Genomic DNA, 15,597 nt, shown 5'->3' on the forward strand with positions numbered 1-15,597 from the left:
GACATAGATTAGGGTGCAACATATCTGTCGGAAAATGTGCATACCATTCCCTAAAATTGGCCGGCAAATTTTGTGTCAACCCTCACTCAAAACGCTGTTGTACATTGAATTTCTTTTCTTTATATTTACTTTAAAAAGAATATAGATTTGTTTACTGTATTCTTGGCTAACGATTTTTTTTTTTTATAGATCATAAGGCCCCCAAAATAACAGGCATTTTTCTTGTCCAAGATGCGGATTCCAAAGTCAATAGGAGCTGTCATCCCTCTCCTCGCCTGCCTTTCTTCATCCATACTCATATCTGCGTTCTCCACGCCATCACCATCAACCTCAGCACCAACCTCGACATCGACGTCCAGTGCGTTAGCGGAGTCAATGACTATATCGAAAATCCCGATTTATGTTGGCGGTTTCTTTCCGATCGAGGGCCATTGGGCCCACGAGCTTTTACCCAGAACAGTCCAAACGGCCATTGACCACGTGAATGAGTTACCAGGAATCCTCGATGATTATGAATTACGCATGCGCTGGAATTGGACCATGGTAAGACAATGTTTCGTTGTCATGGTTACAAGTCCGTTCCGAATTTGCGATATTTGGTCATTTGAATAAAATTTTAACATACCCTGGTTAGCTTTAAGAAAAACTAGAATACTAGAAAGGATAAAGGATACAAAGTTAATTAATATGAATTGCAATACTTATTTCAATTCGATTTTGATTTCATTTACAATCTTTAGACCAAATGATATCTCTATGACATAATCATCATCACACATACTGAAACAATAATTACATGATACAACCATGCACAAGCATTTTGTTTTTACACATGATAAATACATCAAATATTTTCATTATTCAATAGTATACATTGGTTAATGATGCAGCCTTTTCTAAATGACAACTGTAATTATACTTTCTTCATAATCAAAAGGGAAGTCCGGCCAACGCGCTCCGTCTCCTACACGACTTCGTATCCTCTGGTCCGCCTGTCTTGATGACTTGGGGACCGATGTTCTCTTCCGTAGCCACCGTGGTCAACGAAATCGCTCCCGAGTACAACATCGTTCAGGTAATAATACAGAGCCGATATAAAGAATAACACTTAGGATTATTTAGCACATCTCATGCATGTTGTAGGAGCAACGAGTCCCGATGGTGATGCGACTAAATGCTCCAGCGACAAAATTTCGGTCCAGGCTTTTTATAACTATTATCATTTTCAAACAGATTAGGTCAGTGCAGCGGCGGATCCAGGATTTGCCGATAGGGGGGGGGGGGTGGGGGGCTAAAATTTGAAAATCGCGCCGACCAATATTTCGTGAGGGGGGGGGGGGGGGTAGTGAGCATAATTCTGTTTTCGTTTTTGCCAACGGAAATTTGAAAATCGCACAGACCGTTTTTTGCTCAATGGGGGGGGGGGGGGGGTGTGCACTTACTTTTAATTTTTTTTTTAAAGTCCAGGGGCGGGCCCGTCGAATTCGAATTCAGGTCAGGTGTAGGTTTAGTGTTCGGGCCGGAGTTACGGTAATGGTCTGTATTATTCATGTTGCGGTTAGTGCAAGTTTGCGGTTCGTCTTTTCGGTGCGCCTGGAGCATGGGTGTCGATCCGGGGGGGGGGATGTGGGGATAAATCCCCCCCCCCCCAATATTTCAGGTGGGGGGATGGCCTGTACAATCATCCCCCCCCCCCCCCAATAATTCACCATAACAACATTTTAAAAATGAAGAGAAAAATTAATGATGAGAGTCCGATGGGAGTAGTTATTACTCGCAAGATGACCATCAATAAACACATTTTGCTATCTCATTTTCTTAATACATACATATATACGAAGTAAATAAGACAACCGTATATGAGACAAGAATAAATTGAATTCTTGCTCATACGGCTTCATCAGGAATTGATGAATTTATTCAATTTGTTCAATCAACAGCATCATAGAAATGCAGTGCACCAAATGCAAAGACGCAGCATCAAAAGCAACGAGCTAAATGTTAAGCGCGAAGCATAAAAGTAGCAATCTGCAATGCACATCGGAAAATCCTGGACGGTGTAAACATAGATGAACTCTGTGACGATTTCGCGATGAGATCGGAGACAAGAAAAAAAAAATTTCGGACATTGGTATGACATATAAAACAGTTCACTAGTTGTTATGTTGTTTCCGTTCACCCTTTTTAAAATTCACGTCATTGTATCGTTATTTTTATTTTTTCACTCATTTTATTTCCTGATATTTCCTAAAATATTTTTAATTTTTGGAGAAAGATTATTATGTCACAACTTATTTGTGACACAACTTATTTTCAGTGGTGAAACTGAATTCAGACAAGGATTAATACAGAGAACAGTACAACGAATCGTCTTCTTTCTCTAATAATTTAGCGAACAGGGTAAAGCTGTTAGGGGGGCAACTGAATTCAGACGTGGATTAAGAGTAATAATCAAATGAAACGTCAAAGTACACGATACAACTAATCGTCTTCTTTTACTAATAATTTAATGAAACGTGAAAGCTTCCGCGCTACGCGCGGATTGGGCGAAAATTAATACAGACAAGGATTAAGAGTAATAATTTATTAAAACATTAAAGCTGGGAAAACTGAATTCATGAAGGACACGATACAACAAATCGTCTTCTTTCTCTAATAATGTAATAAAATGTGAAAGCTTCCGCGCTTCGCGCAGGAATGGGAAAAAATGAATTCAGACAAGGATTAAGAGTCGAGAATGGTACATAGAATCGTCTTCTTTCTTTAATAATCTAATGAAACACCAGAGCTTTCGCGCTACGCGCGGGGGAAGGGGAACTTGATTCAAACAAGGATTAAGAGTCGAGAATGGTACATAGAATCGTCTTCTTTCTTTAATAATCTAACGAAAGGTCAGAGCTTCCGCGCTACGCGCGGAGGAAGAGGAACTTAATTCAAACAAGGATTAAGAGTCGAGAATGGTACATCGAATCGTCTTCTTTCTCTAATAATTTAGTGAAACGTCAAAGCTTCCGCGCTTTGCGCGGGGGGGGGGGGGACTCCCCTCCCTGCACCCAACACCCTAGGAACCGCGCTTCGCGTGCTCACTACCGCCCCCTAAATCCTGGCTACGCGCTTGGGAGGGGTGCAACTTGCCACACGCTTCTACCACTTTGGTTGCTTTGATCCATTGCCGAAAATATTTTGGCACCTATCATCCCCCGCAACCACGGATACATATCAACACCCTTGGCCTGGAGTTTATTTCGTAACAATATGTGAGCCTAAGTTTGCATTTTCTTGGAGTATGTATGTGATAGACCTAAAAACATGCAAAGTCAAGATTGTATTGTTCCAGAAAGCGACTATTGTTTGACACCCCTAGGTTGTGACTGCTGGTTCTAGCACCTTGAATGACCGCACCCGTTACCCCCTAACGGTCCGGATCTCAGGTGATGAAGACCTTCTCAACCCAGCCAGGACGGCTTTCATCAAGGCGATGGGATGGACTAGAGTAGCCATCATCTTTGAGGACACAGACTACTTCAGAGAGGTAATTGGATGACTTGTTGATTGATTTCAACTGACTGCTTAGCGATAAGAAAAACAAGTACATGCTTGTCGTTAAGTCAAAATGCGAAAATGCGAAAAGGAAACGCCAAAGTCCTTCCAGCGGTGAGGTGGCGATTTATTGAACCAAATGCTTTAAATCATCACTGAGGGACTTGATAATTAGGGTTTAAACCTTAACAATGGGCTTATCGCATCGACCTGTTATACTGGTAAGTCCAACAGGTCACTCAAGTTATTCATGCCAGAGTTAAATAGAAATATAGAACATTTTGAATTTAGTTTTCTTTTGATTCTTTATTTATTTGATATTTCTTAAATATAGGCCTACATGAATATTCTTAGATTTTCATATTGCGGATATCTTTTGGTTTGTTCTTTCCATATAATGCCTGCATTATTTCTTTTGATGGCGGTCATAGAACACGAAGCAGCTGACACTACTACTCCATCAAGCCGATGTCATTGTTCTCGCTACTGAAGCTGTGATCGATATTAAAAATCCAGAAACCCAGCTAGAAAATCTGAAGGTACGTGTCGACTTCATTGATGCGAGTGGACGGATCCGGGGGGGGGGGGTGCGGCATGTGTCAGGATCTACTGGTATGGTCGAATGAATTTAAGATTTCGAAATATACGGCCTTTTCCGATTTCCAATGCGCGGTCCGTGCGTCATCTATGTGTGACCACCTCTGTTGAGAACGCGGTGCATGCGCGGACCATTCGTCCAGCGCGCGCTACACAGGTGTAGTAAATGGTTAACTTAGAGGATGAGTCCTTGATAATGGCTCCCACAACTACAACCGGGGTATTCATTTCCAAAAGCGCTTTGGTATCGCATTAAGACATTATCATAATGATTTGATTACAGAAACGGAATATTGTTATAATGGTTATCCTTGGGCATACTATTTAGCCCGGGTGTTGCCGGGGGCGGGTAGTCATTCCTTTAGCCCGGTCACCTTCTGATACAATCTATTTCATTTTATGGATGTTTTCTTTGGACAGCGACACGATGCTCGAGTTATATTCGCTGGATTTCTGCCCGATCAGGCTCTCATTGTTTTCTGCAAGGTAATTAATGTGTAAACAGTCGAATTTCTTCATTAAGACCTGGATTACTCTCTAAAAAAAATCGAGTGATCACGGACGTCACTCCTCTGGAGAGTGAAAATAGAGTGAAAATAGAGTGAACATTCACTTTTTTCTTCTTAGAGAGCACTCTAAAATCAATCGATTTTCACTCCTAAACAAGTGATCACGGACGTCACTTCCAAGAAAGTGAAAAATAGAGTGAAAATTCACTCTTTTTTTTAAGAGAGTAAGTTTTGCATGAGTGATATCCACAGCCGCCACCAAGTGCAAGAAAATTACATAGATTAGTGTTCTAATAATTTAATTCGAAATCTGTACGTTCAATAATTTACTCTGTTTAGTATGTCTGTATTCTTTGCTTATTCTAAAAAGGATATGCGAGTAATAAGTTCAGTTTCAGTGGCAGTCTGTAATGAACATGCATTGTGGTTACCCTGATAAGCCATTGTTCTTAGATTTACACATCATTTATTCCGGAGTAAAAGATGAAATTATATAATTGAAGGTGTTGAACTCTGGCTTGTAAATCTGTATATATATATATATATGATTCCATATTTATTCATGTTGTATTATACATTATATTCCTTTAATATTAATAATGATTGTAAAAGTTATATGATATAATCGTAGCAATAATAATGATTGCAATAACAATAATATAAGTGATGTTAATAATAATGACGAATATGCTTATACATATTTGTAACAGTGTGATCTTTTAATGCTGTTTATGCTTTCTTATTGCTAGTTGTTTAATTGCTGCTGTTTATAGTCATTTATAGAATATAAATAATCCTTCAATTCTATAAATGATTCACATAATAACCACCTGTGATGTATACCGTATAATTTTTGTTCCATTTTTCATTATATAATATGAAACAATAATGATATTTATTTGAAACAATACACAGTCCATTTTAACCATTCCAAACCATTCCAAAATTGTATTACTGAATCTTAATATTTTCATAAACATGATATAGGGCTTACCTTTATCTGTACATATTATGATCGTGCAATAGCTTCGAGACTGGTTGTTGTTGAAATTGTATTCTCAATGAAAATTAATTTTGTTGTTGATGTTTTAATATAAATATTGATGTCAATGATACAAATTATAATAATCATAATAATCATGATAGTAACGGTAGTAGTAATAATGTTAATAACGATAATGATAATGATATTATATTTATTTTTTACAACGTGATGATGGTGTTGATGATTAACAGTAATAATATGTTACTATACCTTTCATGAAATCACAACTTTTTAAAAAACGATAGTAACGGTAGTAGTAATAATGTTAATAACGATAATGATAATGATATTATATTTATGTTTTACAACGTGATGATGGTGTTAATGATTAACAGTAATAATATGTTACCATACCTGTCATGAAATCACAACTTTAAAAAAAATTGTCATGCAATGTTTTTTTTCCTTTTTTTTTTCTCCCTCTTTCCTCCATTTTCTTCTCATCTATCTTTTCTTTTTAAAGCTTTATTTTAACCAATATCAGGTGCATCTAGTCGGGTGTGGGGAGGAAGGTCTGCGGATAACAGTTATTTGGTTAACTTTTTCCATACACGGGCAGCTCGACCGGATGCACCTGCTATTGCAATATTTATATATGCTTTCTATTGATTTTTTTAATCTCAATTCATGTTTGTTATATTGTTGTATTATGTGACTTGATTTGCCAAATAAAATAATAAAAATAATAATAATAATAGGATGAGTAAAAGGAATAAAACGAAGGAAAATATGTTGCAATTTTCGTTCAGCACATTTTATAGGCCCTACTCTAAAGATGATCTATTACTTTATTACGCTATTACTTTCGGCGACCTTTTAATATTAAATTTAATAAACTCTTGGCACCCATGTAGATCTTTCAACAAGGTCTATACGGGTCAAAGTTCGTCTGGATCATACCCGGATGGTTTGAGAGCGGATGGTGGAGAAATCCTGACCCGGAAATAGTTCCATGTACTTCCGAGGAGATGGAAATGATGCTGCAATATCACATTGGGTTCGATGGAGATCAGTTTGTTTCCGATGTCGAGGAGATCAGCTTTAATGGCGTCGTAAGTCAGATTTCGTAAATGGGGGAATAAGAAGGAGAAAGAAATTCATTCCAAAATAGATTTTAATCAGTCAAACGATCTATAATAATTATGAGGAAATAAAACAAATTGTATTGGAATAAATAGAAAATTTGTAAAAGAAGGTAGAAGAAATGCAGAAGAAATGCAAAAAGGCGAGTTGCATGATGAAGAGGTAGAAAGTGAAAAAAACAGAAGGAGACGAGAAAGAAAGGAAAATATAGAGAAGAAATAAGAAACTTATTAAGGCAATGATAGTAAAGAAGAGTAAAGTGAAGGAATACAAGACTGTTATGATGGAGAACGAGACGATTAACAGATTTTGGAGAAATAGAAGAAGTGAAAGGGAGACAAGAAAATCGTAGTAGAACACAATAACACTGAACATCTAAGAAAAAACGTCGTATCTTCAGTTCTTTATAGTTTAAAGCAATGATATTATTTGTTCACACTCAGAAACCACTACCTCATCACCTGGAATACTTACGCGCACTGCATGAGATGGACGATAATTCCCGTGACATCTATGCCTATGACAACCTCATTACCATGGCGCTTATACTAAACTCATCTATAGCTGATGTGGAACAACTGCCTGGTTACAGTGATGGAGATAAACTGAGACCCACAAGACTGGATGACTTTACTTACAGCGACACAGATATGGCGGAAATCTTCTTTAAGCATGCGGGGAAAATATCGTTCGTTGGTTTAACGGTGACAATAATATTAATATGGGCCTTCACGACGCGTTGCGTTTGTGAAATGTTTCATGCCTCATGCCAGATTTAATACAAATCAAGTTTGTTTCAATATTATCTTAAGCTTTTTTTGGGAGGAGGGGTATGAAATTGATATGAAATAGGGCCTTCCGTCGTTGTGTCATCATCTGTATAGCTATCATGATTTCTAACGACATGTCATTGTTCTATAAATATTTTGTAAATCAATTATTTCAAACAATGGTTCTCTATTAATCATTATTATTACATACATTTTCTCTTACAATATAATTCGAATCACTTTGTTGAACGGTAATGTTTAATACTCATAAAAGTACACATGTATTCGTAAAACTACCGGAACGTATGTACGATATGAAGAAACGTTCAAATTGCTTTCAATTGTAAATAATATCCCTGATCTATTTTTACTTTATTTCCCAGGACAAGGTAGAGATTGAACGGGAGGGAATCAGGAATTCACCAGTCAATGTTGAGCAGTTCATTGGTAAGCGAGCTTCAAATCGTTGACCTTTTAATCACCTTCAGTTTTCTGACATTTCCATTTTACTTCATCTTCCAAATTTCCTTGAAAAAGTGAAAACAGGATAAATACATTGACTTAAGTTATATTGTTGGCCTTTTTAAAATTATTTTTAAAATATTTACTTACGATTATTATAATTAATATCAAAACTTTTCTTCTTCTCCTTTTTCTTCTTCTTCTTTTTCTCCTTTTTCTTTTTCTCCTTCTTCTTCTTCTCGTTCATCTTCTTATCATCATCAATGTTGTTGTTGTTATTATTATCATTTATTATGATGATTCTCATGTTGTTTAGTAGGATTAGTAGTAGTAGGAGTAGGAGTAGTAGTAGTAGTAGTACCATTGTTTTAATTATTAGCGTTATTATTTCTATTAATATTATCATCGTCATCATCAAAATTAGCATCATCATTATTTTGCTAAAAACTTGAAAATCTACGCTGCGCTGAAGTTGACATTTCATTCGTATAAACAGGTAAATAAAAGTTACGCAGAGACCAATTTTCTGGGATGTAAATACAAATATCTGCTTAATTATGCTCACTTTCATTCAGAAATTGAGTAAAGCCTCGTTTATCTATGAGGGGGTAAACCGCGGTGATGTTTTTCTTTCTTATTATGACGTAAAGTGTAATAACGTCTATACTTGTACGAACCTTTGTTGCGCGCAGTTGCCATTTATTTATACGTTAACAAAAACGCGGCCGCTTTTTTTTTTGCGGCGGTTTACCGCGTCATATCTTATCGAGCTTTAAAGTTGCGTTCACTGACAAGGAAATTGTATCTTTATATCCTGATACCTTGACAGGGTCGACGGTATTTAGGATCCTGAATTATTCGGATAAGAATGGAACATTGCATTCGGTGGAGAATAGATCGATCAGATGGGCAGGTAATGTCGGACTTATTTGAAGTTTGATTTAATTTGTTCCACATTTACATTAAAAGCAAATCATAGAAACTAAAGTGTAACAAAACAATACGGGTAGATGAAGTATAATATACAGTAAATGGCGAGGTGTTTCGGGAGAAGCATAGATACGGCAGGGAATATGAAAACACTGTCAAATATGAGGAGCCTTAAGAAAAGTCGAGTAGATTTTAAGGAGAATGCATAAGAAATAAGGGAAATTATGAGATAAGAAAGGAAAACAATTTAAGGAGGAAGATCATTGAGATAGAGTTAAAAAGAAATTAAAGAGAAGGAGAAGAAGAAGAAGAAGAAAAAGAAAAAGAAGGAAAAAAGAAGGACAAAGGGAACAGGATGAAGGGAAGCAAGTGATGAAATCGGCTTTGGGACATGCAAATAATGAGAAGAATAAATAAATGAATAAATCGGGATAAGATAAATTGAAATGCTAAGAGTAGACGCGAAGAATAAGAAGGAGAAGAAAAAGGGGAGAGAAAAATGAAGCACGTAATAAATCTGGCGAGGAGAAATTGAGATGAACGAAAAAAAAGTGATGAAATAAAAAATTAAAAGAAGACGGAATCTATAAAAATGAAATTGATGAAAATAATGAAAATAGAAAATTCTCAAAAGGAAAACAATGATGAAAGGATATGGTTATGTTAATAGGGAACCCCATATTAAGGATTTTTTTTAAAATTGTAATTTGGAATTCATCATTGTCGATATTTGCTCATAAAACAGACTGTGTATCTTTGTAGATGGCAAGCGCCCTGTTGATGGAATCACATACCAACCGATTGATGAGACAGTTTCTTCGACTGTTCGGATTATCTTCTACTCGCTGTCTGGTGTGGGGATAGTTTTATCCCTCATCTTCTTCTCACTCAATGTTCATTACAGGGAGTACAGGTTTGTGAAAGGAAAATCCCCCCCCCCCCCTTATGCTCATCGTACACGCAGCGTCATTTGCATCTCTTTTCACAGACGCAACCCCTTCGAAGTAGGGTGTGACGGCCAATCATTAAAAGCGCAAGCATTAAAAGCGCAAGCATATGTCCTTTCCACAGAAGCTGGCGCAAATTACTACATTTCAGAACATTTTGTCTCAACTCACATTCATCATTATTGGCAGAGGACTCTTACTGCTAAGGTCCCCCGATCAGAAACAACGAGGTAAAACGGCGGCGCTTTTCGTATGATGAAGTTAAGTGTAATATGCTTCACATGCGGTTTTCATCATAACTATGGTCTATCCCAAGGTTTTCAGAAGTTTCTGAAGCACAAAATTGAACGATTTTAATTTTTACCGTTTTCCATATGATTTTTTTATTGTTTCTCTTTCTCTTTCATTTATGAAAACATTTGGAGTGTTATATTCACTTCGACTACAGTTAGGCCTAAACAGTATTGATTTATTGATTTATCTTTAAAAAATTCTCACATTTTGGTAATACATCAGTGGTCTATGATTATATCAAGCATTCTTTTTCTTTTTACAGTACGATGTGATTTCAGTATCCAATTTTTTAATTTAGAACGATCAAGATATCAAGTCCGACACTCAACAACCTGATCGTTTTCGGTTGTCTGATGCTCTATGCAGCTATCATCATTCCTGGGCTTGACAAGTCGTCTTACAGTGAGCCCAAAATCGTCGTTCTTTGTCACGTACGTAAACACACTCGTCATCATAATCTCAAATTAAAGAAAACTTATTGTAACTTTATTGATGCCCACAGAAGCAATCCCCTTCTATTCTCCTCCATTAGCCTATTCTTCCCTCGCATCTTTTTTAACACCTTAATATTCATCATCACCACAAGTATCATCACCATCACCACCACCTCCACCGCCATCATCATCACCACAACCATTATCCCTATCATCATCATTATCATCGTCAGTACCATCACCCTCATAATCAACGTCATCATCATCACCATCATCATATTCATTACCATCTTTAATATCATCGTCATCATCATCATCATTACCACCACCATCATCATTATCATCATCATCACCATCATCATCATCATCACCACCATCACCATCATCATCACCATCACCATCATCACAATCTGAATCACCACCGTCATCATTAATAATAATAATAAACCATTCTGATATAGCACATATCACAACAATAAATTAAAGTACCTATGCGCTCAGAAAAAAAGGAAAAGAAGGGATCATAGCAAACATGAAGGAAGAGAAGAGAAATAATAACTACTCATTGTCATCTCCCCTATCATCATGAACCCTTTTTTCAATATTTTCAATATCCTACTTGTTATCAACCACGAGGACCGGTTGTCTTTTCTATTTCTTCTTCTTCCAATTCATTTTTTCCTGAAATCCTCGTAGCCGATTCCATCCTCTACCATCATGATGATCATCATCTGTTTCTTCATTTCTTCTTCTTCATCAGCATCATTATCTTCATGTTCTTTTTATAGCTTTCTTTCTCTTGTCCAACCCCTCCCTTTTCACCCCTCTCTCCATCTCACTCACTCATTCTCTCTCTCTCTCTCTCTCTCTTTAACACACACTCACACACCCACTCTATCTCTTTTACCACATCTCTCTCCTCTTTCCTCTTTTACCTCAATCTTTCTCTAATTCTATTCTACGTCAAAGATATCTTTTGTCGAATTCTTTTCCCATGAAGTCATTTATATATTCTTAGGTTCGTATATGGGCCCTATATATTTTTTTTTTTCGTTATCTTATTCCTAATAAGTCTTTTATCAATCTCTCTGTAGGTTCAAACTGGCCTCATCAGTGTTGGCATTTCTCTGTCGCTGGGGGCTCTCTTCGGTAAGACGTATCGCATCCATGCAATCTTCAAAAAAGCGGTGGAAAGACTCCAGAAGATTGTGAGCTTTTTATACAATTTCTTTCAGACAACGCACACGAGGTGTTTCTAAAGACACAACTAAGAGGCTGTTCACACCACAATGAGATAGCGCGGTCTATCGTAGCACCCCCTTTTTTCTAACGCGCGCTTGACCGCGCTATCTCTCGGGGACCACCCCCAAGAGTTGCTCCAGTGGCACGCCGTTTTGGCTCGCCGTGGCTCACTGTTGGGCAGACCGAAACGACGTTGTACCTTCCAAACCGCAGAGATAGCGCGGTCTAGCGCGCGCTAGAAAATAGGGGGTGCTACGATAGACCGCGCTATCTCATTGCGGTGAGTCTCCGTGGGGGAGCTATGGAGGCCATGTGCGCACATATGAATGGACAAAGGAACAAAGAGAGAAATAAAATCACGTTCAAAAGGATTCATTCAAATGGTGTTCATATCATACCATGTTCCTTACGATGAACTAGTTGGAACCTAACACTGATTATATACCTTATTATGTGGTGAAAAAAATGAGTTATTGAGTAGACATGATCATTAGCAGGACATTTGCGTGTCCTGTTAACGATTGAACGATATAATTACTGCCCTCTACGTACGTTTGCAGGCAGAGGAAACTTAAAGGCTTACCAAGAAATAATAGGTTTAATCATAAGTCATTAGTTTAATTAGTTATATTGTTTTGAATTTAGGGTTAGTAATAGGGAGGGCGTTACGGTAATATCACAGTTTTTTTTTACGATGACCGGTTAATGTACCATTTAGGGTGAAATATAGATGTCCTGTTAACACCTTTTTACCGTAATCATTGATATCATTGTACTAGCAATGACTGTTTTATCATTTTGTTCATATTTTGCAGAACTTACCCGATTCTAAGCTCATCCTTGGCGTCTTTGCATTGGTGTTCGCTGACATTAGTATTATCATGTTCCGAGTGGTGCTTGATGACGTTCATGTGACGTCACACTGTCTTGACGCCCAGGTAAGCTGCGCACGAGGCCTTCGGTTTGTTCCACTGCGCCTTCCCGTGCGCCATTTACCGGCCATTCGGGCGGGTTACTTCGTTTCATCGGTTCTTCGGTTCTTTCCCCATGTTCACTAGAAAGTCAATTACTTTACATTGTAGGCCGGATACACGATATTTGTGAAAATATTTGTATTCACGAAAGGTAAAGTAAACTTAATTCAAATAATCAAACAAATTCTCAAAAAAGGTCCTTGAAATAAGTTTAATCCTTTTACATATACAATTGTGATAACATGCCCATACAGTAAGACAGTGAAGATCGAGATGCGACTTTGGTATAATTTTTGCAGAAAGTGTCGGGTAAAATGGACCCGACACTTTACAATAACGCGTTACTATATACGAAAATGATTTTTACGGGAGGAATAAAAGAGTATTGAACTTGGCATTTGGTAGATTTTTTTCGAACGAATATGTGTTCCAGATAAGACGTAGTAGGCTATGCCAAGTATGAACCAAAAGCAAACGAACGAGTGAACCAAAATCTTAACTATTTTTCCCATTGTCATAGCTGGACATGACTGATCCGAGGCAAGAGATTTATTTTGAACCGACTGTTCGAATGTGCGAATCTACCAATCAAATCTTCTTTCTGATCATCATGTTCGGTATCAAAGGCATCCTTGTAATGTTCGGCATTTTTCTTGCTTGGGAAACTCGAGATGTCGCCGTCTCCGATTTGAATGACAGTAAGTGCACTTTATGCCCTTTTTTACTCAAACGAGGCGTCATTTTTCTGACGTATAAATGCGTCAGAGGATTGCGTGGCCTTTAAAAAAAAATATATGTCCATGGCATCATACAAAATAAAATAGTACCAACAGTACCTTAATTTAAGTTATAATCCTGTATTAATCTGCTGTTAATGTATTCTTTTCCGGTAACTTCAAGGAGCATGAAAACTCGGCATTTTCGTCTCTTTTGGCATTATCAGCAATAACGGAAATGTTGATATTATCGGCACTTTTCTCATTGTTGGCCGTACCGGCATTATCGTCACTGTAATGCATTATCATTCTCGGCCCTGTTTATTATCGGCTTTACCATTTTATCTCCGATCCTAGGTAAATACATCGCCTTCTCCGTGTATACGGTGGCGGTGACATTGGCGGTAGCCGTCCCCACGAGCTACCTGTTCATGTACCAAGTCGATCGCCGTTTCATCATCTTTAGCTGTGCGGTTCTCTTTGCTAACACCACCGTGTTGTGTCTGGTATTTGTACCCAAGGTAAAGATGTTGACAAAGACAGTTTTAATAATCAAAACCAACTAGAAATTAATCGCAAAAAGACAACGTTTATTTCAAGAAGGATACCTTGTATCCCATGAACTAAAAATTATATGTTTATATTTTGTTAAATGTTGTTTCGGGTTTAATCATAATTGAAGTTGTAATTCTATGAAATGGCCAGAAACTGCCGCTGACGGTAAAGTTATATTTTACTCAATAGGCCTACAAATACCAGGGATAAATAAATATTCATTAAATATGAAACGAGTGACCTGCCCCACCTTAATAACACACTACATATCTGGTTAGCATCAGTTATTGCTCTGTTGTTGCGTTTTATTTAGATTCGGCCACTCTGCTCCTGTACCCTTGGCAACCGTGACATGATGAAGAAAACCGAGACGTCGTCTGCTAGACCTAAGTCATCTTCACATTCATTTCACTTTCATTCTGCCGATGATGGGGTTAAGAAACTGATGGAGGAATTGGTAAAGGTAATAGATGGGAATGTGAAGTAAATACAATGGCGGGGGTGGGGGAATAGGGGCCTCAAAATGTCCGATAAAAACATCATACAGTGTATAAAGGCCTGATAATGGCTATCTCAAATACAATGGAGATAAGTCTCTGATAAATGAAAAATAATAGGGAAAAAAAGAGAAAGGCGATAAGTAGAAAAGAATTATTTTATTTTAGTTGGGCGTTTATCTGTCAAAAATTTCTGACAAGCACTCCACCCATCCCCCCCCCCCCCCCATCATAGAGAAATATATATATATATAATAACAAGAAGAAAAGAAAGGGGACTCTTTGGGGGATTTTTATTAGCTCAATCATCATAATTGTTTATCTTTATATTTCTTCTGCTATATACACATCTATTCTCAGTGATCACCAAATATCAAACTAGTTGAATGCTGTCATTTATAATTTAAAGAAAACGGTGAGTTTCGTTTTATCTTTCAAAATGAGAGATCACCATTATTTGATTTCAGTTACTTCTTGGCATGATGAATCTGACACGGTTTTGTTTAAACTTCTTTTGAATCAGAAACGTCAGCATTTGGCAGCCCTTCAACTCGAATACGAGATGATTTCCTCTGTGACGTCAGCAAGCATTGGAGAGGAAAGACGGTAGAATTCATACTACAAAGTAGATGGACTCTTTCGAAACAATTTGATTGCCCATCATTTTGCATGTTTATAATACTTTCTTATAATTTATCATTACGATTATATGAATAACGTTAGTTATAAAAAGTTTAGTTTGAAAAGTTATGACAGAGAAATATGTTTTTAGGTAACATTCATACCAATTTATGATTGTAAATTAAAATGTTTATTGATCTTTGTAATATACCCTGGAGTACTTGAAAAGGGCTAGTGGGAGGAGTTGGCGGGATCGAGAGGGTGGCGGGAGGTGGTGGTGAGGTGAGTGGGGGGTCGATAATGGGATTAGTGCATTTGTAAATTACTATGTAAATTACTTTGTTTGCTTTTGGACCCCATGGAAGAATAGGATTGTCACAA

The 15,597-nt window shown here is 37.3% G+C and overlaps 1 protein-coding gene across 1 annotated transcript; it reads left to right on the forward strand.

Moving 5' to 3' along the window:
* Nucleotides 1-231: 231 nt before the first annotated feature.
* Nucleotides 232-14,585, forward strand: LOC591832 (gamma-aminobutyric acid type B receptor subunit 2-like). The gene is made up of 15 exons (XM_030997165.1): nucleotides 232-543; nucleotides 938-1,075; nucleotides 3,365-3,532; nucleotides 4,558-4,623; nucleotides 6,546-6,743; nucleotides 7,218-7,427; nucleotides 7,928-7,991; nucleotides 8,836-8,919; nucleotides 9,699-9,849; nucleotides 10,476-10,608; nucleotides 11,706-11,819; nucleotides 12,669-12,791; nucleotides 13,348-13,525; nucleotides 13,901-14,064; nucleotides 14,412-14,585. Exons 1-15 carry the CDS (start codon nucleotides 232-234, stop codon nucleotides 14,583-14,585), a joined length of 2,277 nt encoding a protein of 758 aa, XP_030853025.1.
* The last annotated feature ends 1,012 nt before the right edge of the window (nucleotides 14,586-15,597 follow it).

Source organism: Strongylocentrotus purpuratus, unplaced genomic scaffold (genome assembly GCF_000002235.5).
Source record: "Strongylocentrotus purpuratus isolate Spur 01 unplaced genomic scaffold, Spur_5.0 spur5_scaffold_4, whole genome shotgun sequence".
NCBI classification, from domain to species: domain Eukaryota; kingdom Metazoa; phylum Echinodermata; class Echinoidea; order Camarodonta; family Strongylocentrotidae; genus Strongylocentrotus; species Strongylocentrotus purpuratus.

Coding starts and splice junctions, on each gene's coding strand:
- LOC591832 (XM_030997165.1), top strand. CDS start 232: ATGCGGATTCCAAAGTCAATAGGAGCTGTCATCCCTCTCCTCGCCTGC. Junction 8,920..9,698: donor TAGATCGATCAGATGGGCAG/GTAATGTCGGAC, acceptor GTATCTTTGTAG/ATGGCAAGCGCCCTGTTGAT. Junction 11,820..12,668: donor TGGAAAGACTCCAGAAGATT/GTGAGCTTTTTA, acceptor CATATTTTGCAG/AACTTACCCGATTCTAAGCT.